Genomic DNA, 25115 nt, shown 5'->3' with positions numbered 1-25115 from the left:
ATGAAGAACAATCGGAGTGCTGTTGAAATCGAACAAGGAAGTATTCAGCCCAAGCCCAAAAGATCTCGCAACAGCATCCGCCGGGACACTCCTCCTAAGAGAAGCTCCATTTACAGAGGCGTCACCAGGTATTGTATAACTTGCAGGTCATAATGTGGCCGCATTTTTATCATTATGTTTCTGATTGAAGGATGAACTATGTCAAAAAAATGTATTTATTATTTGTTGGTTTTGGTTTTAAATTGAGTTTTTTTGAACGTTTAGGCATAGATGGACTGGTAGATATGAAGCCCATCTGTGGGACAAGTTCTGTTGGAACCAGGCGCAGAGCAAGAAGGGTCGCCAAGGTAGTGGCATTGTAATCTTATTTCTTAGTTTTGGGCTGACATTTTGTTGGTAATTCTCAACTTTGCACTTCGCTGACTCGTTTGCATGTTTGTTTGGTCTGTGCATGGCGGCAATTAAATCAACAGTTTATCTTGGTGAGTTTTCTGACATAACCGTCGCATTGTCTCGAGTTGTTTGTGATTTTACTAGTTGGGTTTAGACACTTTGAGATGGTTCGTCTGAAATCATTGGTTAATTTGTTGGGTGATGCGACGCGCTCCCCTGCTCACAGGTGGTTAATTATGTGGTGTTCCATGTTCACTAAGAGTCATGGCTTTTGGTGCAACGGCAAATGGGCCCCACAATTGGTATCAGAGCAAGGTTACCTTAAAAGGGTAACCTTACTCTGATACCAAAAAAAAAAATGCTTTAGGATCTTTCACCTTAACAAGTGGTTTTGGTTTACCACAAACCCTTCAAGACTTTCAGGTTTTGTAAATGGGTACCTTAAAAGGCTTAATGCCGGGACCTATCATGTTTAAATTTCTTATTGTAATTTCTCCCACTGAAAGAGTCTTTAGAGGTAGAAATTAAGGGAGGATGTTGGAATAAGTCACTAGTTTGTTGCACCAAATCTGCTATTCGGTTTAACAGTTGACTGCTGCTCCCTATTCTCTAGCCATCAGTTTTGTAGGACTGTAGTTAACTCCACCACATATATGGACAATTGAATTTGTCTCTAAACACATGGCAAGGTTGTTAAGTGAAGTGTTAGTGCTATCACATTAGATGATCCACATGTAAGCTCTAAACAGTTGGAAGTCCTCTATTTATAGAGGTTATGTAATTGGTTGTTTGTGTGCAGCCAGATCAATGAAATAATTTTGTTATCTGCTGTCACCATGTTTCTTTATAGTTTTAATTATCAATATAATTTACGTGGGAAACATCGAATATCATTAATTGATGTACAAGGCTTTGTTTGATCTTATAGGGGCATATGATGATGAGGAAGCTGCAGCACACGCTTATGATCTTGCAGCTCTCAAGTACTGGGGGCTTGAAACTGTCCTTAATTTCCCTGTAAGAAGAATACATACTTTAATTCCACTTTGTTATGAGACTTTTATTGTAACTTGTGACTAAAACTACATTGGGAATACATTACCAGATCGGCACCTACTCAAAAGAAGTGGAAGAAATGAAAAATATTTCCAAGGAGGAATATGTGAGCTCTCTCAGGAGGTAAATATACATTTCAATGAAACAGAAATTGATAAGATGGGTCACATTTTGATCCAATGAATGCAATATAACAATGTTAAATGATTGAACGTGCATGCAGGAAGAGCAGTGGTTTCTCAAGAGGAGTATCTAAGTACAGAGGAGTTGCAAGGTAGGGAGCATTCTTTCATAACTCTACTATATATTTGTAGGGCTCATTTGTCGTTGCACCAAAAGCCATGACTGTTAGTGAATATGAAACACCACATAATTAACCACCTGTGAGCAGGGGAGTGCGTCGTATCACCCAACAATCTCCCCCTCGACGTGCATACCAGGTGCTTACGCAGGTCGGGAAGGCACTGGAGAGATTTGAACCCATGACCAGGGCAAAATCAGGCTCTGATCCCAATTGTAGGGCCCATTTGCCGTTGCACTAAAAGCCATGACTATTAGTGAACATGGAACACCACATAATTAACCACCTGTGGGCAGGGGAGCGCATCGCATCACCCAACAATCTCTCCCTCGACGCGCATACCAGGTGCTTACATGGGTCAGGAAGGCACCAGAGAGATTTGAACCCATGACCAGGCCAAAACCAGGCTCTGATACCAATTGTAGGGCCCATTTACCATTGCACCAAAAGCCATGACTGTTAGTGAACATGGAACACCACATAATTAACCACTTGTGGACAGGGGAGTGTGTCGCATCACCCAACAATTTCCCCCTCGACGCGCATACCAAGTGCTTACGCGGGTCGGGAAGGCACCGAGGAGATTTGAACCCATGACCAGGCCAAAACCAGGCTCTGATACCAATTGTAGGGCCCATTTGCCATTGCACCAAAAGCCATGACTGTTAGTGAACATGGAACACCACATAATTAACCACCTGTGGGCAGGGGAGCGCGTCGCATCACCCAACAATCTCCCCCTCGATGTGCATACCAGGTGCTTACGCGGGTCGGGAAGGCACCGGGGAGATTTGAACCCATGACCAGGCTAAAATCAGGCTCTTATACCAATTGTAGGGCCCATTTGCTGTTGCACCAAAAGCCATGACTGTTAGTGAACATGGAACACCACATAATTAACCACCTATGGGCAGGGGAGCGCGTCGTATCACCCAACAATATTGTTATAATTTGAAAAGTTTATATATTTGATTATGTGAGTTCTTAGACATGCATAAAAGGTTTCGCAATGAAACTGAAAACCATATTGAGAAATTCTGAGGAGGCATTTTAATTTCTTCAGCTGATAAAATCTGTGTATCTTCTCATCAGACATCATCACAATGGCCGCTGGGAAGCCAGAATTGGGCGAGTTTTTGGCAACAAGTATCTATATCTGGGGACATACAGTGAGTATTCAGGATTCCATTTTAAATTAATTTTCATTGTCTTTAGTCTTTGGCAGCAAATGTCTTCATTGAGGAATTTTTTAACTTTTAAAAGTCGTCATGGGTGGACTCTTCCAAAGGACAACTACATAATTACAAGGACGGTTGATGTCATTTTTGTCTATAAAAGTGTGACATTATTTTGTATTTTTATCAAAGAAATAATATAAGATTGTTAAAAAATAAAACGATAAAAAAGTAAAAGCAATATAATTCTCTATTTTTATATCATATGATCTAGAATATTAATATAAAAATTATTATACACTCAAATTGATCAAAACAATAACATAAACAATTTGAATGACAGAAATCTAATATCATTAATTAAGCTGATACTATTTCTTTTATTTGTGCAGGCACTCAAGAGGAAGCAGCAACAGCCTATGACATGGCTGCAATAGAATACAGAGGCCTAAATGCTGTAACCAATTTTGATCTGAGCCGGTACATAAAGTGGCTACGCCCAGCGAATGGTGCCCAAGTAGCGAGTACAGTAGCTGAAAAAGAATTGAATCTTCTCCCTCTGATCACCAACAATAAGGAGCCAAGTCAAAATGAGCAGAATAATAACAACAAAAGGGAAGCCATTAATAGTCTCTTGTCAAGAGGAGTAGAAAGTAAAGGGCCAGCAGATCATCATGAAATAACAACAACAATACAACAGACTCAGCAAAGATCAAATGGGCCGGCCTCTACAGCCTTGGGTTTGCTCTTGCAGTCCTCAAAATTCAAGGAATTGTTGGAGAGATCATCAACAATTGAGGCATGCGCTGATTCTGAGTCTGAATTGAACCGTGAAACAATGACTACAAGTTATTCTGAAGGCATGGAATCCTTATTTGAAGGTTCTGAATACATGCTTGGCCAAAGTCAAGAAGAATATAATATGATGGGATCTTCTAATAACTTCATGATGAATATGTTACAGCATGGGGTCAGTGTGCCCATGAACGGCAGTGCATATGATCAACTGCAGCTCCAAACCATTTGCACCAACAATGAATTGATGGACCATGAATCTCTCATCGATTTAATGAACTCCACCGGTGACAACTCCTCTGGACAATTCATTCCTTTTGGATCTCATCTCGGTTCTTCCTCTTCCTGAGTGGAAAAGAAGATACAGTTTATTCTTTTATTTATTTTTTCATTTGATTTTTCATGTTGATTGGCCTTCCCTTTGATGTTTTCATTCAATTATTTGGTGACCAATTCGGCAGGCATTCTAACTTTGGCCGTCTCTAGGTATTCATCTGTAACACCATTGCTATGGCTTGTAAAGATGAGACGGACCTTTAGTTTTAGCTTTGTAAATTCTTTTATTGGGGCTTACCATTGTTAGCAATGAAATTGAGCGTCGATGAGCACATTCTACATTCTTTCAACGACTTTGCCGTAACCAAATTTTCTTTATTTTTAAGAAGCGTAAACATCAAAGGGTCCTTGGTCTATTGGTGAAGTTGAAAGGAGGGATCAAGTCTTGTTGGTGCAAGGCCTCTGACATCTAAAAGGGACGAGGCTAGGATTGTGCCTTAAGCAAATTTGAGGGAATGGATACCCCTCAATCCTTGAGATTGTAAACTGGAGAATTGTTACTAGGGACTTAGAACTTATCATTGTGTCTATTTTCTTACTGAATTTTGAATCTCAATGACAAGAATAACATCATATTTAAACCATCTCACTATCTAATTTTAAAAAAATTTGTTTGTGTTGAAACAATTTTTTTAAAAGTTTGTTTGTGTTTAAGCAAATTTTGATGAGTAATATAAAGAGTTAATTACAAGAAATCAAAAGTTTACAAATCAGAAATCTATTTTCAATATAAAGAACTTTTAATAAGATTTGAAAATCAGAAATCTATTTCCAATATACACAACTTTGAATGAGAATGAGATTTGAATCTTGATAACAACTACAACTTAAGCACATCTAAACCATCACACTATGTCAATATAGATTCAAAATCTCCTAACTTATGTTTGTATTCAAATATATGTGGATATGTGTTGTATTGAGAAAACAACTGGTGATCTGAGGATTCAATTAAAATGAATCAACAAGATCACAAATCTGAAATCTATTTTCCACATAAACATCATTTTAGTGAAGTTCAAATTTAGATGACAAAAAAAAAACCATATCTAAACCATGCACTGAGACAATTTTTTCCTAAGAATATTTTTGCCTAAGCAAGTTTGGATTGTGTGTCTTACTTGAACACTCAATATTGTAGAGATTTTAACTGTAATGAATGAAAAAGAACATAAATCAAAAAATCTATTTTCGGTATAATAAGATCCACATGAAGTTTGAGTCTTTATAATAAGAATAGCACTACCGTTTTAAACCAATACATTATATCCAAATATATACAATTTTTTCTAAGGTTCGTATGTATTCAAATAAATCTGGATTGCTGTCGTCTTGAGGAAACAGCTGGTGATCTGGGGATTTTATTGCAATGATCTCACTATAAAAATCTAAGTGACAACTATTGATATCAGGTAACGTCCCAAGCATTTGAATGGAAATCTACTTTTTTCGTGCTCTCGTAGGTTTGACTTAGTGAGACCTTTCACGTAAATGTCAACGTGACACCAGAACAGTCACTGCAAAGTTTCTTTTAGCTTTAGTTGATGTCGACTACAGTACATGATTGCTTCCATATTGCCATTTATTAGAGTTTCTCTTTTCTGAGGAGAATAAACAATCCACAGAAATTTTCATCATTGTAGGAGCTCTAGAAAATATGGGGGAAAATAAGTGACACTTTGTTCCCAAATAACCAAAGCACTAGTTGTCATGCGGCCGAATCTAAACATATATGTCATTCACATTGGTCCCTCAGTCAAAATACTTCATATCTACCATTTTCGTAACAGTTATCCTATAACTATAATATCTATAGATATCATAAATATATTTAATAAAATTTAGGATCTGCTACCTCTTTCTTGCACACCTACCATTGCTAAAACTAGAACATCTATCCTATGTATATATAAGATTGTCAGATCGTCAGCGACGAGTCATCTTATCTGATCAACAGTTTCTAAGACAAAGAAAATGCATCACAAATATATAGGTTAGAACTCAAATCATAAGAATAAGTCACCAATGGATATATTATGTCATTTAAACATACAAGAGGATCAATAAAGTATATTATGACATAGGACAATGCACCAATTCACATCATAAGTGGTGAATCTATATTGCACGCTACATCTTGCCAATCTGACCATTAGAACGGGAGAACCAGAATAGGATCAGACCAAACTTAAAGATAACTTAATTTGGAAACATCTGATCAGGATGCAAACCTAGCCATAATAAGTCCCTATGCTCTATCATGCTATAAAGATCACATAAGGAAATGGACTAATTGGAATGAACGCAAGCTAAAAGAACAGGAAACTGTCTTAGTGAATAGTGAAATAGATAAACAGAAAGGAAATATTTTTTGTAATGCAAGATTGACAATGACACAAAGATGCTCTTACATCAAGTTCTAAAGTAAAGTACACTTTTAAATTAATCAAAATATATGTTACTTAAAAGATATGAATAGTTATAGTTCTTAAATAATAATAAAATTATATAAATATCAAAATAGATAGAAAAAGATATATATAAACTTTGGTAATGCAAGATTGACAATGAGGCAAAGATGCTCCTCCATCAAGTTCTAAAGTAAAATAAACAAAAAAATTATTCAAAATATATCTTACTTACAAGATATGAATAATTATAGTTCTTAAATAATAATAAAATCATTTAGATATCAAAATGGATAGAAATAGATACATAAATTTTATTGTAAATATCAAAATAAATATAGACTAGCACTTGCACCTTTTTAAAGGTGCAAGGATTATGCTAATAGTGTTATATATTAAATATTGTGAGTATATTGTTTATGTGGAAAACTTGAATGTGCAAAAGTTGACTAACACTTATTCAAAAGAAGCCATAAGTTAATTCAAACATCCTACATCCTCCTCATTTTCACTATATATATTTGAAGAAATGGATTTTTCAATTTTGGTTGGGATTTTTTTTCAAGACAAACTTAAACTTGTGAATTCCTTTCTATGTTGAAAGGGTTAAAAAAATAATTAAAGCCATATTTTTCCCTCCTTATTTGTATCTATATTGATATGTTAACCTCTCTATCTCTCTTACTGCTTTGTACTGTTCATTTTACTCACTCTCCCTTCATTCCTCCCCTCATCTTGAAATGGACAACTTCACTTTTTAAAAATCAGTAATTCAAAAATGACTTTAGCTCATCATCTCTATCTTACTCAATAGTTTTGTATCTCTTCAACCTTCCTCCCATATCTCTTTTTTTATTTGTATATTTTCTCTATATTTACCATCCCATATCTCTCTCTTTATTTATGCCACCTTATCTCTCTTCCTAAGATCCTTATGTAGATAACTATTTGCATTTCTATGATAGACTACATTGTTACACCCAAAATCCGTTCACCATATTAAAAGAGGATTTATGAATACTAATAAAATGAATGAAGCCAATCTAATGGGCATAATAACCCCAACTAAAACACTAATATGGTGTTAGGGTTGATATTGACTTGTAGTAAAACTATCTCCTACATATTAAAAGTCAATCTAGCATCCTAGTTGCATTTCTACATTTTCAAGGATTCTAGTCATACTCTATCATGAATCATAATATATTTTAAGATTCCATTGTGTTATTCTTTTCCATCAAGAAGTCCAATTATACTCTATGATGGATCATTGGTCTATTATTCTAATTATTTAAATTTTTATATCTCATTAGGACTCTTTTTTAGTCTAATGATGCACAAAAATAGAAAAAAAAAATTAAATTTATAAATAACTAAATGAAATTTCATTAAAGATTCTATTCAACCACTACCAAAGAAAGCAATAAACAATGATTTGAAAAAATTAAAGAATGCCAAAGAAATAAACAAGGCTAGTTGTTGTAACTACCAACCAAGTAATTTTGAATTAAATTCCAATAAGACACTATTACAACATTCAACCATGTTAACCTTAACATGGTAGCATTACTTCCATTAAAATTGTTTTATCCACTCTATAAGTAAAAACCCTACAAATTCCTTAACTATTTTAATTTGATTATTTTAAAAAATGTGTAACCCTAGTTAATCTTGTGATTATATAAAATGAATATAAATAAATTTTATGATATAAATTCTCAATCTTTGACAGTTTGCATATATGCTATAAATTTTTGTTGAAGAATGTTTTTCACTATGGACTATATGGTAACATTGAGTAAACTTCTAATTTTTTGAAAATTAGAACAAATATGTTCTCATTTTAAAATTAATTATAAATTAAAATGTGTATGATATCTAAAAATAGAATACATTGGAAAGTAATTTGGTTTTCTGAATTTTATAGCTTAACATAAATAAAATGCTAATCTAAATTATTATTTTTTTGTTCTTTTAAACGAATTTCAAAAACCAAAACTAACTTTCCAATTACATGAATATGAGAACAATATTTTAATGAACCTACTATTTTAGAAATGAATTCACCTTTCATTGCATAGTTGAAAATAATCGTGAATTGAGTGCCATGTGAAGTGTGTAATCTTGTTTCTCTTTTTCTATTAAGTTGGCGTTTTTGTGGTTATTTAATCTAGAGTTGTTACCTTGGTCTGCAGTCCATTTAATTTTTTTCACATGGTTGAATATAGAAGTATTGACATACGTGCATCAGGCTGCTACAAAGATTACAATTTTCTTTTCACACTCAATATATTTGAATGATACGATTATTTATCATTTTATCTTATGAAATTCAAAGCTCTTGCTGTCAAGTGCAGTTTTATCATGTCACATTGTAGTCGTGTTCATACTACAGGGTGAGAGTGGAATTAATTGGACAAAATTTCCAATACAGGAGGAGATTGTTTACTATATAGTTTACAGAAATGGTTATCTATTTAAATTGGTGTGATACATGAAGAAACTAGAAACCAACTTTCCTTGTAAACCTATGCGATTATTTCTTCCCACAGGAAATCTCGTCTCATAGACTGGTTTTTCACATACATAGAAATCATTGTTTCATTGCATATGAATTTTTAACTTAGAAAATTGCCAAAATAGTTTTCAGGGTTTAATATCAGAATGTTTTCTTCACTAATCTCAGTCCCCTCCTTGCTAAATCCACATCTTTTAGGCAGATCACATAGCTTGCAACCCATTAATTCTCTCTGTTTCCTTCATCTCCAATCCAGTGCAAGGAAAATGTTTTACAAATCCTGGGCGACAAGAAAGTGTTTACCATCATAGTCCCAGCCAAATTCTTGTCAGGAAGCCCAGAAAAAATGTAGATGCGTGGCTATTTTTTTCAAATTATAATTCATCAAGCAAGCAAAACACTAAGGTTTTACCCTGATATCATTTCTCAGACTGTTGTTTTGCGTTCCCAATTGTAAGGAAGCCCCAAGATACAAGTGACTTATCATCATTAGGATAAAATCAAGTTTCAGTTTCTCCAGTTCCATACAAGTGATATTTCATGTTCCAAATAGTCACAATAAATATCGAAATACCAAATTTGATGTTGTTGTTTTGTATTCTTGGTTGTATGGAATTTTTGCTTTCCTAGATCATATTGGCAATTTGGCAGTTCTTAATTCTGTTGCCAAATTCGATATTAAAAAGTGAGAAAATATAGCATAATATTGGATAGACGTTGAGAAAAATAGGCTAGGAAGCCTGAACACTATTAATTCAAGATTGCTTCCTGACCTCGTTCTTATCACACTATAGAGTTTTTTTAGCCACCGTACCTTCTTTACCGGCGTAAGACCACTGGAAAATTTGAACAAATAGGTCAAGCTTTCCGAGGGAGTGAAGCCTATTGGATTAATAAGTATATATGTCTTAATATCTAATGAAAAATAAAGGCCATAATAATGGTTTTCACTTTTTAGACAAGTTTGACACTCAAAAAATATATTTAGGAAAAAAACTTCATTTTCAGATGCGTATTACTTAAAAATCGTAAAGAATTTGAAGATGATGTAAATTAGTGATATTTAGCATTTTCTTTTTAGTTTCTAACAATACTAAATTTAATTTTTAAAATAATCCATTTGAGGTCCATTTTTCCTTCTTCTTTGAGAAATATTTTATATGAAAATTAATATTTTCAAAGAGTGATGGGTAATTTGATCATCATATAACTATTTTTTAAAAATATGATAATGAAAAAATTCTTTCAAGGCTAGAATAGTAACATCAATATCTAGCTCAATTTTAGTTGGTTTCATTCAATTTTGTTAAAAATTATAGATCTTATGTAGTGGCAAAGTGACACTGATGATAATTTAGGTCCATAGGTTATTTTTTATCAATATAATTTGATTTGTATTTATCGAAAAGAAAATTTTCTTGATTTTCTATAAAGGTAACACATATACCTTTGATGAACATATTTTAAAAATATATATATTCTCTCATTTTCTATTTTTCCTGAAGCTTCAAACAAAGATTTGTGAAATGGCCAAAAAAACCTATATTTTATAAAACTAAAAATAAAATATCATGATAAACACAATATATACTAAAAGTATAGTCATTGGAAAGATTATTGAGAGTAAAACATTTTTCTATATATAGTTTCAAAATATGGACCTATTTAGTCCTTGTTTGAGCCCTCAAAAGGGAAAAATTTGATAGAAGTTTCAGGAAGTTTGTAAAAATTCCTATTTTGGAGCCTTCAAATGAAGCCCTTGGAGATGATTCAAACAAAGGGGTTTCATTTGAATCCCCCTAGGGGTAATTCGGGTGGCCTTAGGGGGGCTTTGAATGAAGCCTTCTAGCCCGCTTTTCAATCATTTATTGGCCATAGGGGCTTCAAATGAAGCCCCATGGATCACTTTTCTACCACCTATTGGTCCTAGGGGCTTCATTTGAACCCCTAAGGCTTCATTTGAAGCCACCCATGCTAGTTGACACAAGTGGCTTTGAACAAAGCCTAGGGATTCAAATGAAGCCCCTAGGTCGACAACTTCAAATGAAGCCCTAGTGGGGCTTCATTCAAAGCCTCTAGAAAATAATTTTTGTACTTTTCATTGAATTTCTTCATGATAAAAATTGGGAACCTTTATTATGGCCTCACCATAGTACTAGATTGTTAAATGTAATTAGAAATATTTTAAAGGTTAGGCTTATAATTTTGTAGAATAATCAGTTTTGAACCTACATGCAGTTATATATTAATAATGGTGTCTTAATAATAAAACCATTTAGAGGTCATTGATGAAGTTTTTGGAGCATGTTTATCATTGGTGGCAACTCAAAAAGAGACAAAGAACAATATTGAGAAGTTAAGTCAACAGGTAAACAAGTTAAACCTTGACATGTAAATAGACAAGTCTCATCAAAGAATATAAGACACTATTTGTAAAAGAAATAAGGAGAATACTATAAGTAAATTAGATATCAAGCACTATTGGAACAAAGGAGCGCTATTGATGAACTACAAGTTAGATGAATGGGTAGAAGAAGGATCATTTTGGTAAAAAAATGTACAATCATCAAGGAGAGAAATTCATTGAATCTAGACAAAAGATAAAGTGTAGTACAAAAGTCAAAGAATCAAAAGTGTTTCATAGAGAATTGTGTAAATCTTTAAGTGTTGAAATTGAAGAACATATAGAAAATGGAAATAAAGTTAGTTTTCTCATAAATGATAGAAAAAGATTTCATGGAGTTGACCTAAAGTCAAATTGTGTAAAGGAAGATTCAAGGGGAAGTTACATGGAATCCTAATTAGGTCTAGACAAGCATAAAAGATGATGGATAAGTGAAATAAAATGAGATCAAGAAAAAGCAACATATATATATATATATATATATATATATATATATATATATATATATATATATATATATATATATATATATATATATATATATATATATATATATATATATATATATATATATATATATATATATATATATATATATATATATATATATATATATATATATATATATATATATATATATATATATATATATATATATATATATATATATATATATATATATAGAGAGAGAGAGAGAGAGAGAGAGAGAGAGAGAGAGAGGGGGGGGGGAGTGGGGAGGTGGGGTTGGATTAAGGTAAGAACTACATAATTGATGAGTAATCACAAAGCATACTAGTTACAAAGTAGAGAATGAGCTCAAAGTATCTAACAAGTTTTGGAGAAAGAAATTAGAGGTCAAACTCTTGTTGGTTTATTATTAATAAGTTAGTAGCAAGATTGTAAAATCCCTTAACCAGGTAGTTCTTAGCAAGACTAAAATTCTTTTTGTATAAGACTACTTGTAAATTCGCTAACAAGGTGAGGACTCTATAAGTGGGATAAAATATCTTAATAATTTTTAATAGGAATATAGATACTTTTAATAGGGAATTAGTCACTGCTAACATGGTGAATCACTCAAAAGGTGAAAAATAATGTAAGCTTGAGCAATCTTATTACTACACTAATTAGTTGTGAGTATCATCCCCACTAAAGTTTTCCCCTCTAACCAGGGGTTTTCTATGAGAACAAAACATTTTTTTATGAGTAATGTGTGAAGCTTCATGTTGCAATTTTTTAAACTTTGGAAGCTTTACATTTCAACAATAGTAAATCAAGTATTCTATATCAATAAGTTTATCCCTTTGGGAGTAAAAGGTTAAAAAGGTAAGAAGTTTGTAGTACTAATTCACCCTACCCCCTCCCTCCTCACTAACTTACCTAACTTTCCAACAATTGGTATCAGAGCCTAGTTCTCTAGAGAGAAAGTTTAACATATTCATAGTAGTTTGGGGTAATATATAGTTACAAGTATCAAAAGAAACATAAACAAGCCATACAATATGTTAGTGAGAAGATACTTGTCTAGACAAAATTTAACAACTTTTTGAAGGAAATGTTAACTCTAAAGAATTTGATGTTTTTGTTATACATTGCTGAAGAAAAAAAATGCACTACTTGAAGAGGTACCCAAGACAAAGAGAGAAAAAGAAGGCCAAGCCGTAATTATGAAAAAGGTACTCATAAAGATGAAAGCTTTTGAAAACAAAAAAAGATAAATTTGAATCCAAAAGGAATAATGTTGAAGAAATAATTAGAATCAAAGACTCAATCCTGTAGAGAAAACAACATGAGATCCACACATTGAATGAATAGTTAAGAGAGATAGGTGATAGGAAGCTATAGATTCAAGTAGAAAATGAAAGAGTGAAGCAAGAGAATGGGTTGTTGAATAGTCAAAAAGTTGAAAAAGAAATAAATGAGATACTTGCAAGATTTGAGAAGAGTGTGCAAAATATTGATGAACAATTGAAAGGTCAAAGGAAACTTGGTAATACAACTCGCTCGGATATACTAGTAATAAAAAACTTGAATCTATAGAGTCATCCAAATCCAAAACTAAATTATATGCACATATCCCTAAAGAATCCAACAATATACAAAGTAAGAAGCCTTATAAGCCTACTTGCTACAACTATGTAAAATTTGGTGATACATCAAATGTTTGTAGGAGAAAAGTGAATATTCCAAGAGGTACATTATTTAATGATTATTATTATAATTTCAATAAGTTTTTCCATAAAGCTTATGAATGTAGTAGGTCATATAATAAAAGCTTTGTTGTATACTATTATAAATAAAATCATTATGAAAACAAAGTTAAGAAATGTAGAACCTAAACACCACCAACAAGGAAGCCTTAAAAGTAGGCAAACTATATCAGAAAAGGAGACCTACTAAACCTATTGTGTTTTACATTGGAAAATCAGGACATTTGACATTATAATATAGATTGGGAGATAGTGGAATGAATTTTGAACCTTGAGAAGCAATAGGTTTTCCATTTTATGTCTACCAAAAGTATGGACACGTTGTAAATAATTGCAAATATAATTCAAAACTGACAAAGATAATAAAGAAAAGGAACTACAAATCAAGAACAAGTTAGAGAAAATATGATAAAATTGTAGATAAAGAAAGATGAGGGTGCTACTTCAATGGATAACCCTTTGCCATCTAGCATAGGGGATTCATCTGCTAGCTAGGCAAGTAAGAGCCTAGGGATTAATTTATTGGGATAATTGCACAAATTTTTGGTACCAAAAGGGGTGGGGGGTATAAGATGCCACTTTTTTTTTCCTTTAGAAATTAGTGATTTCTAAACTTCGACTAGAATTTGAAGATAGTTATACTAAAACTTTTAAGATGTGACTAAAACAAAAGTTGTAGTCCTCCAGATCTAGTTTCTAAACTTTTTCTTTTTCTTTTTTAAAGGTAGAGTTTAGGGCCCTTAAAAAAGAGGTCCATAGAAAGTGATATTGCTTTTTTAGTAAAAGCATAACATAGTGTGAAGTGTGGTCCCCCTAAATTTTTTTTTTTTGAAAATTCTTTAATCACTCTAGTTAGAAGTTAGTTAACACCATTAAGTTTTTCCCATGTTTTTCGGGTAAATTATATATATTGTTCTTACAAAATTTTTAAGTGAGCACATCCCAAAACATGAAATATCTATGTGCTCTCCCTACAAATCATTAAGAACCAATTAAAAATCAAAACTTTTTTTTTCTTAAAAAAGTGTATAGAATGGAGTCTAGTTTCTAAAAAAACTATATTGTTGCAAAATCTAATAAAAAGGCCAAAATCTAGACCCCAAATACTACACATTGGTTTTTGAGAAAAAATGGACATACATTCAAGAGAAATTATAGTTGAAAGGCTTAAAATAGTCTCTATTCAAAATAAATTATATTATTATATAGATAACACAGAGATCTACAATGTCATGTAACCTGATTTTATCGATATTCAACTACAAATAAACTTGATGGAGAGCACACATGAAAAGTTATCATTTTTTTTTTATATGCTTGTTGGAAAACATGTCTCAAACCTGTTTAAAGCCACCAAGCCTTTGGATTAGATGTCCAAGGCAAATCCAAGCCTTGGGCTTGGTGAATCATTAAAAAGCATGCTCATGCAATAACGCTATAGCACTCTGAAAATATAGTGGCTTTTAAATAGCACGAGTATGCTATAGTGCAAGTGCACTTTTAAAATACAGTAGTTTAAGTAGCACACACTCGCTATAGTAGGCACACACTATAGTGCGTACTCCCACAACAATAAATAAAGACTAGAAAACCATTTCAAATAGGGCATACTCATGTCAATTTGAGCACTACAATCATATACATAAAATATAACATTTAAATATACATAAAATATAAAACATACAATAAAATATAAAATATATGCTAAAATATAAAATTTAGGGCACACTCATGCCAATTTGACCTCTCTCTCTCTCTCTCTCTCTCTCTCTCTCTCTCTATTGTCCCCCATGTCCTTGGATATATTATATGATCAAAAGGGTCAAAAAGGATCATAAGATATCATGTGACCCCTTTTTACCCATTCAAAGCAATATATATGTGCTAAGGGGTTCCTGGACCCCTTTACAAAACATTATTAAATTTAATGGGTCAAAATAGGTCATAGGGTAACCTATGACCACTTTTGACCCATTTGACCCTTTCTATACTTGTTAAGGGGTCCCTTGGCCCCTCAAAAAACACACTATATGATTGAATGGGTCATAAAGTGTTATAGAGCAATCTATGACCATTTTTGACCCATTTTAACATTAAGATGTGTGTTAACAAGTCCTTAGACCCTTTTGAACACACATTATGTGAAAAAATGGGTCAAAAGGGGTCATCGGCTGTCCTATGATAGCTTTTGACCTATTTGAAAAATTATATATGTATTGAGGGGTCCTTAGACCCCTTAAGACAAACACTATATGATCAAATGGATCGAAGGGGTGATAAAGTACCCTAAGACCTTCTTTGACCCATTCAAACCATCATATGTGCACTAAGTGGTCCTTATACCCCCTTTTAACCCATTCAATCATATTATACATGCTAATGGTTCCTCAAACATTTTTTAGACATACATTATGTGATCTAATGGGTCAAAAGGGGTCATAGAGTACCCCATGACCCCTTTTGACTGATTTGAAATACTAAATAACTATTAAAGGCCATGATGATCCCTAAAGATACACATAATGCAAGTGAATCCCTTAAGACACAGATTATGTGATCAAATAAGCCAAAAGGGGTAAAAGGGTATTCTATGAGACCTTTCGACCCATTTGAACCATTATATGTGTGGTAAGGGGTCCTCAAACCCCTTATGATACATATTATATGATTGAATGGGTCAAAAGGGGCAATAAGGTACCCAAAGACACCATTTGAGCTATTCAAACCATTATATGTGTGCTAAGGGAACCTTGGACCCTTTAAGACACAAATCATGTGATCAAATGGGTCATATGGTACCCTATGACCCCTTTTAAAAATTTTGATTGTATTACATGTGCTAAGGGGTCCTTAGACCCCTTAGGACAATCATTATGTGATTAATGGGTCAAAAGAGGCTATAAAAAACACTATGACCCCTTTTGACTCATTCAATCATATTATATGTGCTAAGGGATCCTCAAATCACTTAAGATATACATTATTTAATCTAATGGGTTAAAATGGGTCATAAGATACCTTATGACCTCTTTTAGCCCATTCAAACAATTATATATGTGTTAAGGGGTCTTCGAACACCTTAAGATATACATTATGCTTTCAAATGGATTAAAAGGGGTCATAGGGTACCCTATGATTCCTTTTGACCTATTCAACCCATTAAATATGTGTTAATGTATTCTTGGACACTTTAAGACACACATTATACTATTAAGTGGGTCAAAATGGCTCATAGGGTACCCTATGACCTCTTTTAACCCATTAGATCCAATATATGTGTGTTAAGGGGTTTGAGAACTTCTTAAGACACACATTATGTGATAAAATGGGTCACAAGCTGTGATAGGGTACCCTAAGACGCCTTTTGACCCATTTAATAATATTATCTATGCTAAGGAATCCTCAAACCCCTTACGAAACATATTATGTGATCTAATGGGTCAAAATTGGTCCTAGGGTGCCTTATGTTGCCTTTTGACCAACTCAAATCATCATATGTATGCTAAGGGGTCTGCATACCCCTTTAGAAAACATTATATAATAACGTGGGTCAAAAGGGGTCATAGGGTTTCCTACGATCTCTTTTGACCCATTGGATCTAATATATGTGTGCAAAGGGGCTTGAGGACCCCTTAAGACATACATTGTGTGATTAGATGTGTAAAAAAGTGTCCTTAACCCATTCAAATCATTATATGTCTGCTAGTGATCAAGCTTGTTAAAAGGTGTCATATGGTCCCCTATGACACTTTTAAAGCAATTTTATCATATTATGTGTGCTTTAAGGGACACATTTAGAATCAAATGGATCAAAGGGGGTCATAGGATACCAATAACCCATTTTCATCAATTAAAATAGTTATACATATGTGCAAAGGGCTCCTTACACCCCTTAAAACACACGTTTTGAGATCAAATGGGTGAAAAAAGTTATAGGGTACTCTATTTCTCTTTTTACCCATTGGATCCATCATATGTGTGCTAAGGGGTCGAGGACCCCTTAAGACACACATTATGCTATCAAATGGGTCAAAAAGGATCATAGGATAATCTATAACCCTTTTTGACCCATTCGAACCATTATATGTGTACTAAGGGGTCCTTAGATCCCTTATAACACACATTAATTGAAAATTTAGAATAATTTTTTTATGTAGAAATATATTATGCTAGAAATTTACAAAGTGTACTCATGCTATTTTGAAATTTTCTTGAGCCTATGTTTTGTGCTATCCGAACATAGTGCGATCACGCAATACTGAGATCACACTATTGCACGATTGCATTTGCTTCGGATTGAAAAAAAAATGGCATCTTTTTGGTCCACAACTTTGTGCACTTACCCATCAATGAGTCCCTTAAATCATTTGAGTTACAACACCTATTTGCAAAATTAGATGGATTGGTGCTAAAATCCATATAGAGCTGAAATTGAGAAAAAAGATTATAATTATTATCTAATGTAGAGTCAAATAAGTGATGCATTTGCATCAATATGGGTTATCTAGAATAAGTAACGTTAGTGTAGTTGAATTTAGTCTTTCCAACTTTATTTTGATAACTATGTTACAAAGTGCAAATATATGAGAAAATTAAGAGTTTTTTAATACTTAGTGGGGTGGAGTGGAAATGTGAGGAATAAAGTAGAGGAAAAGTGAAGGTTCTAATAGAAATTGGGCACATGACCTTTTCTTCCAAAAATCATCCATATTGCTAGTAATGAAGTTACGAAAAATTATTTTTAAAAACATATCATGTTAAGAAAATTGTGTATCTATTAATATGAAAAATATTAACATGTATTCACTACAAACATAATTATTATCAACAAAATATTTTCGTAGAAATAAACTCTTTAGTTGACAAGTAGCTAAAAAACCCTTCAAGAATATCCAACCTCACTCTAGTGTCCTCTCTTAATTCCTAAAAGTTAATCTACTAATTTAGAAAATAAAATAAAAAAATTATTAATTATTAATAACAAATTACTTTCTTATTATTGTCTATAATTATAGCATAATTTAAATTAGTTGATAAGCTTTTCCTATGAGGTTTCTTGCAATCAGAATTTGACTCACATTGGAAAATGATTGCTGGTAAATGGTTTTTGACTCACATGTAAATGGTTTCAGGCTATGTAATCTTAATTGTGTTGAATGATTAAAAGTAGATTTGTTTTACCACAATCTATCATCATGATTTTTATCATGTTAAATTCAAATTCTAATGCCCCTAAAATGATTTGAATAAATATTTAGTCTTAACTAAAACTTTCATCATTTACATTAAAACTTGTTGTTGTGTTCAATTCAAATTCTAATGCCCCTAGAATGATTTGAAGAAAGATTTAGTTTTAACTAAATCTTTCATAATTTACATTTAAACTTGAATTTAGAGATTGTGTTTGATCTCCGATAAGATTTCACTTGACCATTTTTTTTATGTCTACCTGTTTATTAATGTAAAAGGATAGTTGACAGGTTTGGTTGACATTGATAGTAGAGATTTTCACATACTCGACTTGAGAAACAATATTTGTCAATATTATTTCAATTACAAAAACCTATAATTAATTAATTAGTTTTATATATTTACACTGTAATTATATTAAACCAAGTATTTTCTAATTAATTATTATGTGTAATTGCCTTCTTTTTATTTCATCCTTCAAAATATATTTAGTTTTTTTTGTACTTATCCAAATTTAAGAGGATTTATTTTATTACTATACTAAATATTTATAATCATAAGATAAAGATATATTTATATTTTTAAAATTATATATTTACTTATTCAGAATAAATGATAAATATATTATTAAATTGAAACTTTTGTAAGATACAATATAAACATAATAATATAATGAAAACATTACTATTAAAACACTATAGTATAAATAAATTACTATTAATAGTCAATTGTTTCTACTTGATTTTTAAAAAAAATTCCTTTTCTAAATGAGAAAATGTTGAATAGAGCTTGTAGTATAATAAGTGTACTAACTACGTAGATATTTATTTACTGAAATTTTTGTGCTTTCTTAATACTTGTTAAATACCTTTGAATTGATTAGCAAGGAAGATTCATTCTTTTTATACTTCTTGCTACTATTACAAATATGTAACAATGTTACTTGGCTTTTATGCATTGCATGTTAAATTATTTTTAAACAATTCATTTTGTATTGGGTTTGCTAATATTCTAGAGGACTAAGGACTAAACAAACTCTGAATTGGAGAATTAATTGTAAACTAGAAAGCATTGGACTTGTAGATTTTTTTAGAGAAATCAAGACTAATCACATTTATAGGCAACAAAAAAGTAAGTATTAAAGTTGTATAATGTTTGAACCTCCAAAGAGGTTAATCATGTGTATATATATATCTATTCTATATAAAAGATTAATTATATACTATCAATTTGAAATCTTTCCTTTAATTTTAGATCTCTTCAATTTATCTTTTCTAATAAAACCTATCGGTGTACCACTTGCACCTCTTTTTGGTGCAAGTGCTAGTTATACTTACTTTTGATTAAAGAAAAAATCGTTTAACACTTATACTTACTTTTCATTAAAGAAGAAATTGTTGCAACTAATAGACAAGTGATTGTATATTTTTCAAACTATAAAAGAATTTCCAACCCCACTTAGTTTCCACTCTTAATCCCTGAAAGTTCTAGGCCTAAATTTTTTTATAAAAAAAATCTCTAATAATTTTTTTTAAATGAGAACTCGAAGCGACCCCATAGGACCTTATCCCTAACAGTAACTCCGAAATTATCCCTTTCTTTAATGTACAAATTTCAAATCTGAAATGTAAGAAAGTCCAGGTATGAGGCCCACTTTGCCGAGAAAGTATCCGAAGTTTTGAGTGAATTCGTCCGGTCTACTCATACTGTCAACTGTGAACCCGCAGTCGTCTGGACTCTGTTCCATCGGACAAAGCAGAGGGATCGTCTTTGCTCGGACTTGTTCGCAAACACCGACTAGTCAACCAGTTTTCTAACAATGGACTACGCGGCACGTGCACTCACTGCGCTGTTTACGCGCCGTGTTCGTGACTGCCTGCCATACCCCGCCAGTCGCGATGTAATGGGACTCAACGCCTCTATCTCTTACATTTTATCAACCCTAAATGGGCACTAGAAGAAGATATAAACCTTTTGAGTTTCAGGAGGAGGGCAGGTGAGAAGAAAATGTGGTCGTATGGTATGGGCGGGTGTTTGGCAGGTCGGAGAGGCAGCAGAACGAGGGTTTTGATTGCCCCGGCCATTCCCTCCTCCAGATCGTCGGGACTGAGGATTTCTCTACGCGCTCCCTGTCGGCTACGAGGAGCCCCGTTTGTGAGGACGTATGGATACTTGTGCTGGAGGCTCCTCCTCCGTAGCTTCTTCAGATCCCCCGCCGCTCCTCTTCCTTCTCAGAGAAAGTTCAGATTTCGCTTGCATAGGCTCGTTTTGGCTCCTGCTAAGTTTATTCATTTCGGTTGCTACTGGCGTAGCCGCTCCTGATGTTTATTCAAACTGGCTTCTACAGAAGGGTCTAGGTAAAATATACGTTGTTGGAGTTGCTATTAAGCTCCCCGCGAAAATCATTGTAAAGAGGATTTTAATCAATCTGACTGAAACTGTGCCATCGTTTGGTAGAGCAGAAGATTTCTTTCTTTTTGTTTCTAGTGAGTGGGTTCCTCTTCTTTTCACGGTCGTTCACTCCATTTGTTCAGAATCGTTCTTGGGAGTTTTCCTTTCCCCCATCTTTTGTACTGTTTTACTTTAGAGAAAAGGCTTATATGCAGACTGTGATTTCGTGCTCGTTTCCCTGGTTATTTTAGTCTACAAACAATGCTTTTGTAGAAACTTGATACACAAATAAAATTAACCCATACATCTACGTATGGGCATAAAGATTCTAAGCGTACCTATATTTGTGGGTTGCTCTATTGCTTCAATGTCTCATTGGCTCAGGGCAGAATCCCGGCCTTTAACTATGTATAGGCATAAAGATTCTAAGCGTACCTATATTTGTGGGTTGCTCTATTGCTTCAATGTCTCATTGGCTCAGGGCAGAATCCCGGCCTTTAACTATGTATAGGCATAAAGATTCTAAGCGTACCTATATTTGTGGTTTGCTCTATTGCTTCAATGTCTCATTGGCTCAGGGCAGAATCCCGGCCTTTAACTATGTATAGGCATAAAGATTCTAAGCGTACCTATATTTGTGGGTTGCTCTATTGCTTCAATGTCTCATTGGCTCAGGGCAGAATCCCGGCCTTTAACTATGTATAGGCATAAAGATTCTAAGCGTACCTATATTTGTGGTTTGCTCTATTGCTTCAATGTCTCATTCGCTCAGAGCACAATCTCGGCCTCATCCCTTTTTAATGTCTTTGGACCTTGCATTCAGCAAGGCTTGATCCGTGGTGGACTTTTTGTGAGCCATTCAACTTCACCAATAGACTAAGGGCCCGTTGACAGTTGAATCATTTGATAGAGAATTTTTACGAGGAAAATAAACGTGCTCAATGAATTCCGAAGAAAACTTTGCTCGTGTCATATCAGATTATAATTAAATCTATTATTTACTTTAGAGAAAGGCGTATTAGTGCGATTTCGTGCTCATGTGCCGATCATTTTAGTCTAAAGACACTGTTTATGCAGAAATTTTGATGGCCGCCTACTGTACATGGTGAATAATGATAATGTTAAAGAGTATACATCTGTCGGCAAAAGGTTCTGACCGTACTAACATTTGTCGTTTAACTCCATTGCTTAAATATCTTCCACGAACATTTTGATAGTTGAATCATTTATTTAGGAATTTTTACCCGAAAAATAGACACTTAGTCCTTGTGTCATATCAGATTGTGATCAAATCTACAATTTGACAGCATTTATTTTATATATGCGTGTACTGCGACATTTAGATTTCTTAGAAGTTACTCGAAAAACAATTTTACAAAAATTATAAGCATTTTACAACTCATGAAAATTGCAATTTTCTTCTTTAATGATTGTAATTTTAGATATAGGAAAAAATATTTTAATACAAATATTTAATATTTTAAAATTTTTACAGTATAAAATTCAAATAATTATTATAATATAGAAATATATGAGATAATAGAAAGAAAATAACAATAAAATTAGAGGAAGAATATATATTTTGTAGGAGGAAAAATTATATGAATATTTAATTTGGAAGAGCACATCTTAATATTAAAAGACACATTGTTAAACTAATTAGGAGAAAGCTATACTATTTTTTAAAACTATAATAACAATATTTCCTACTAATAAAAGCACTAGCTAAAATCAACATTTCTCTAAAAAATGTACTTGATGAAAATTCCATGAACAACCACTCACAAATGTAAAACTTGCATCACAGTGAAAATCATGACCAATTAATACAAAATAACTTACATGCTTTGAATGCTTAAACATTCATATTCATTTGAAAAACAAATATTCTTAAATAAGAAAATATTAAATATATTACTTCCAAAGAACCTTTATATTTAAATTATACTCTTTTTTTCTCATAGAAATAGAGAAAACCTGATTATATCTTTTATTTTTACAAATCATCTAAAAAATCATAATTCAAGATGCCTTTTGTAATGAACAATAAATATTTTCTAAAAAGAGGAACTTTAATCACTGTACAAACTCATACTATATAGAAATATATACTAAAAGTATAATATAAGTTTTTCTTTTATTATTCATACAAAATATATAGTTTTCCTTTTATTATTCATACAAAATATATATTTGTTGAAAGACTAACCTCTTACAAGCATGAAACAAGTGTTTAGTGGCATTTACTTGTCTTATTGTTATTAATTGTATTTGTAAGTTTAAAAAAATCGTAATTTGTAAAATAAATTTCTAATAAATTTAGTTTAATCTAATTCAAATATTAGAAAAGTGAAAAAAATAAATCATAAATGAATAAATAGAGTAGTGAAAAAAATCTTTATACTCTCATTACCTCACCAATAGTTGTAAATATATTTTACTTTGATGCTCCTTACATCTTGTGAAAATATTCTCATACATGAAGAATACCTCATGTATCTAAAATTTCACCTTTGCTATTGACCATGTTATACATTTATTAAGATTTCAAACATTTATAGTCATATTTCAAGAGAAACTAAAACTTATGCAACTATTTAGCAAGTACTACCTAAACTATTTAGGAGTACCACTTAACTCCTATTTTATCTTGAATCTAGCTAAACATATTGCATTATGGAGAACCCAAAAGTGGGTTCCAATAATTCAAAAGTTGTTACTTGGGATTGGTAGATAGATTTCAACATAATAAGGTATTGTGTAGAGTGAATGCAATAGTACTAGCCTAAGACAAGTACAACAAGTGCCATGTAGTGTCTTGTATTTGTTGTAAATAGAATTGTACAAATAAAAAATTATTTTCCATCTTTATAGTAATTGAGAAATTATTAAATATGTGCATCATAGGGGTAATGCTTACTGCATAATTTTCAACAATATGCCAATTGTTTATTCTATTAGTATTAATTAGCATTCCTATTTGAGAAATTATTAAAAATATGCATAATAAGGGTAATGCTTGCTGGAATAAATATGTGAATAATTTTCAACACTATGCCAATTGTTAATTCTATTAGTATTAATTAACATTCCTATAGAAATGATTGGTCATAACTTTATAGTATTTTAGAAATTATTAAATATGTGCATAATACAAGTAATGCTTGTTAGAATAAATATGTGCATAATTTTCAACACTATGCCAATTTTTTATTCTATTAGTATTAATTAGCATTCCTATAGCTATTGTACACATAATTATTAGGTTATACAAAACAAAAGCTATAGATTTATTTAATTCTCGATGCTAAATGCTAAGAGGAAATATAGTTTAAATATAAGCATATACGCCATGTTGTATTTTGAAACAAACTTTTTCCAAATATACATCAGATTTAATTTTATCTTAAAAATATAAAACTAAAAAAATTGTATGCTAAAAAAGACTAAAAGATAGCTAGTATTTTAAAATTGTAATTACCTGAACTTAAATCAAATATAGCATGTATTTGTGGTAAATAGAGTAGTACAAATAGAAATTTAATAGTCATAACTTTATTGAATTTGAGTATGTTCATCCTAAAATATTGCCGTAGAATAGGGTAGTGCTTGTTTGAAATTGGCTCCTATAAGACTCCAAATATTTGAACCAATCAAATTAACACAAAATAATTTTAGTGATTTTAGAACTTAAAAATCTCACACATTAACATTAGAAAGAATGAAAATGAGAAATAAAAATAAAAATACTTCTATTTCATTGGTTGAAATTCAAAATAAAAATTACCACTTACAAATAAGTGATTGCAATAGTACTAGTCTAAGACAAGTGCAATAAGATATACTAGACGATCATTCAACTCTCCTATAAACATATAACCAATTATAATCAATCACATGCAAAATAAAATAATTAATAGTTGACATATTAAGTATTT

At 32.1% G+C, this 25115-nt stretch overlaps 1 protein-coding gene across 1 annotated transcript; it reads left to right on the top strand.

Annotated features, from left to right (window-relative positions):
• Positions 1-20587, top strand: LOC149569186 (AP2-like ethylene-responsive transcription factor At1g16060). The gene is made up of 10 exons (XM_089816844.1): positions 1-128; positions 265-347; positions 474-482; positions 1322-1410; positions 1499-1572; positions 1673-1723; positions 2843-2919; positions 3318-4052; positions 4182-4206; positions 20428-20587. Exons 1-10 carry the CDS (start codon positions 1-3, stop codon positions 20585-20587), a joined length of 1431 nt encoding a protein of 476 aa, XP_089672970.1.
• Positions 20588-25115: the final 4528 nt, after the last annotated feature.

The sequence above is a fragment of the Cupressus sempervirens genome, chromosome 3, assembly GCF_028749045.1.
Source record: "Cupressus sempervirens isolate cs-2001-9-10 chromosome 3, ASM2874904v1, whole genome shotgun sequence".
Classification (NCBI taxonomy): domain Eukaryota; kingdom Viridiplantae; phylum Streptophyta; class Pinopsida; order Cupressales; family Cupressaceae; genus Cupressus; species Cupressus sempervirens.
The sequence above is the reverse complement of the archived record's forward strand: the minus strand, read 5'-3'. Positions and strand labels throughout refer to the sequence as shown.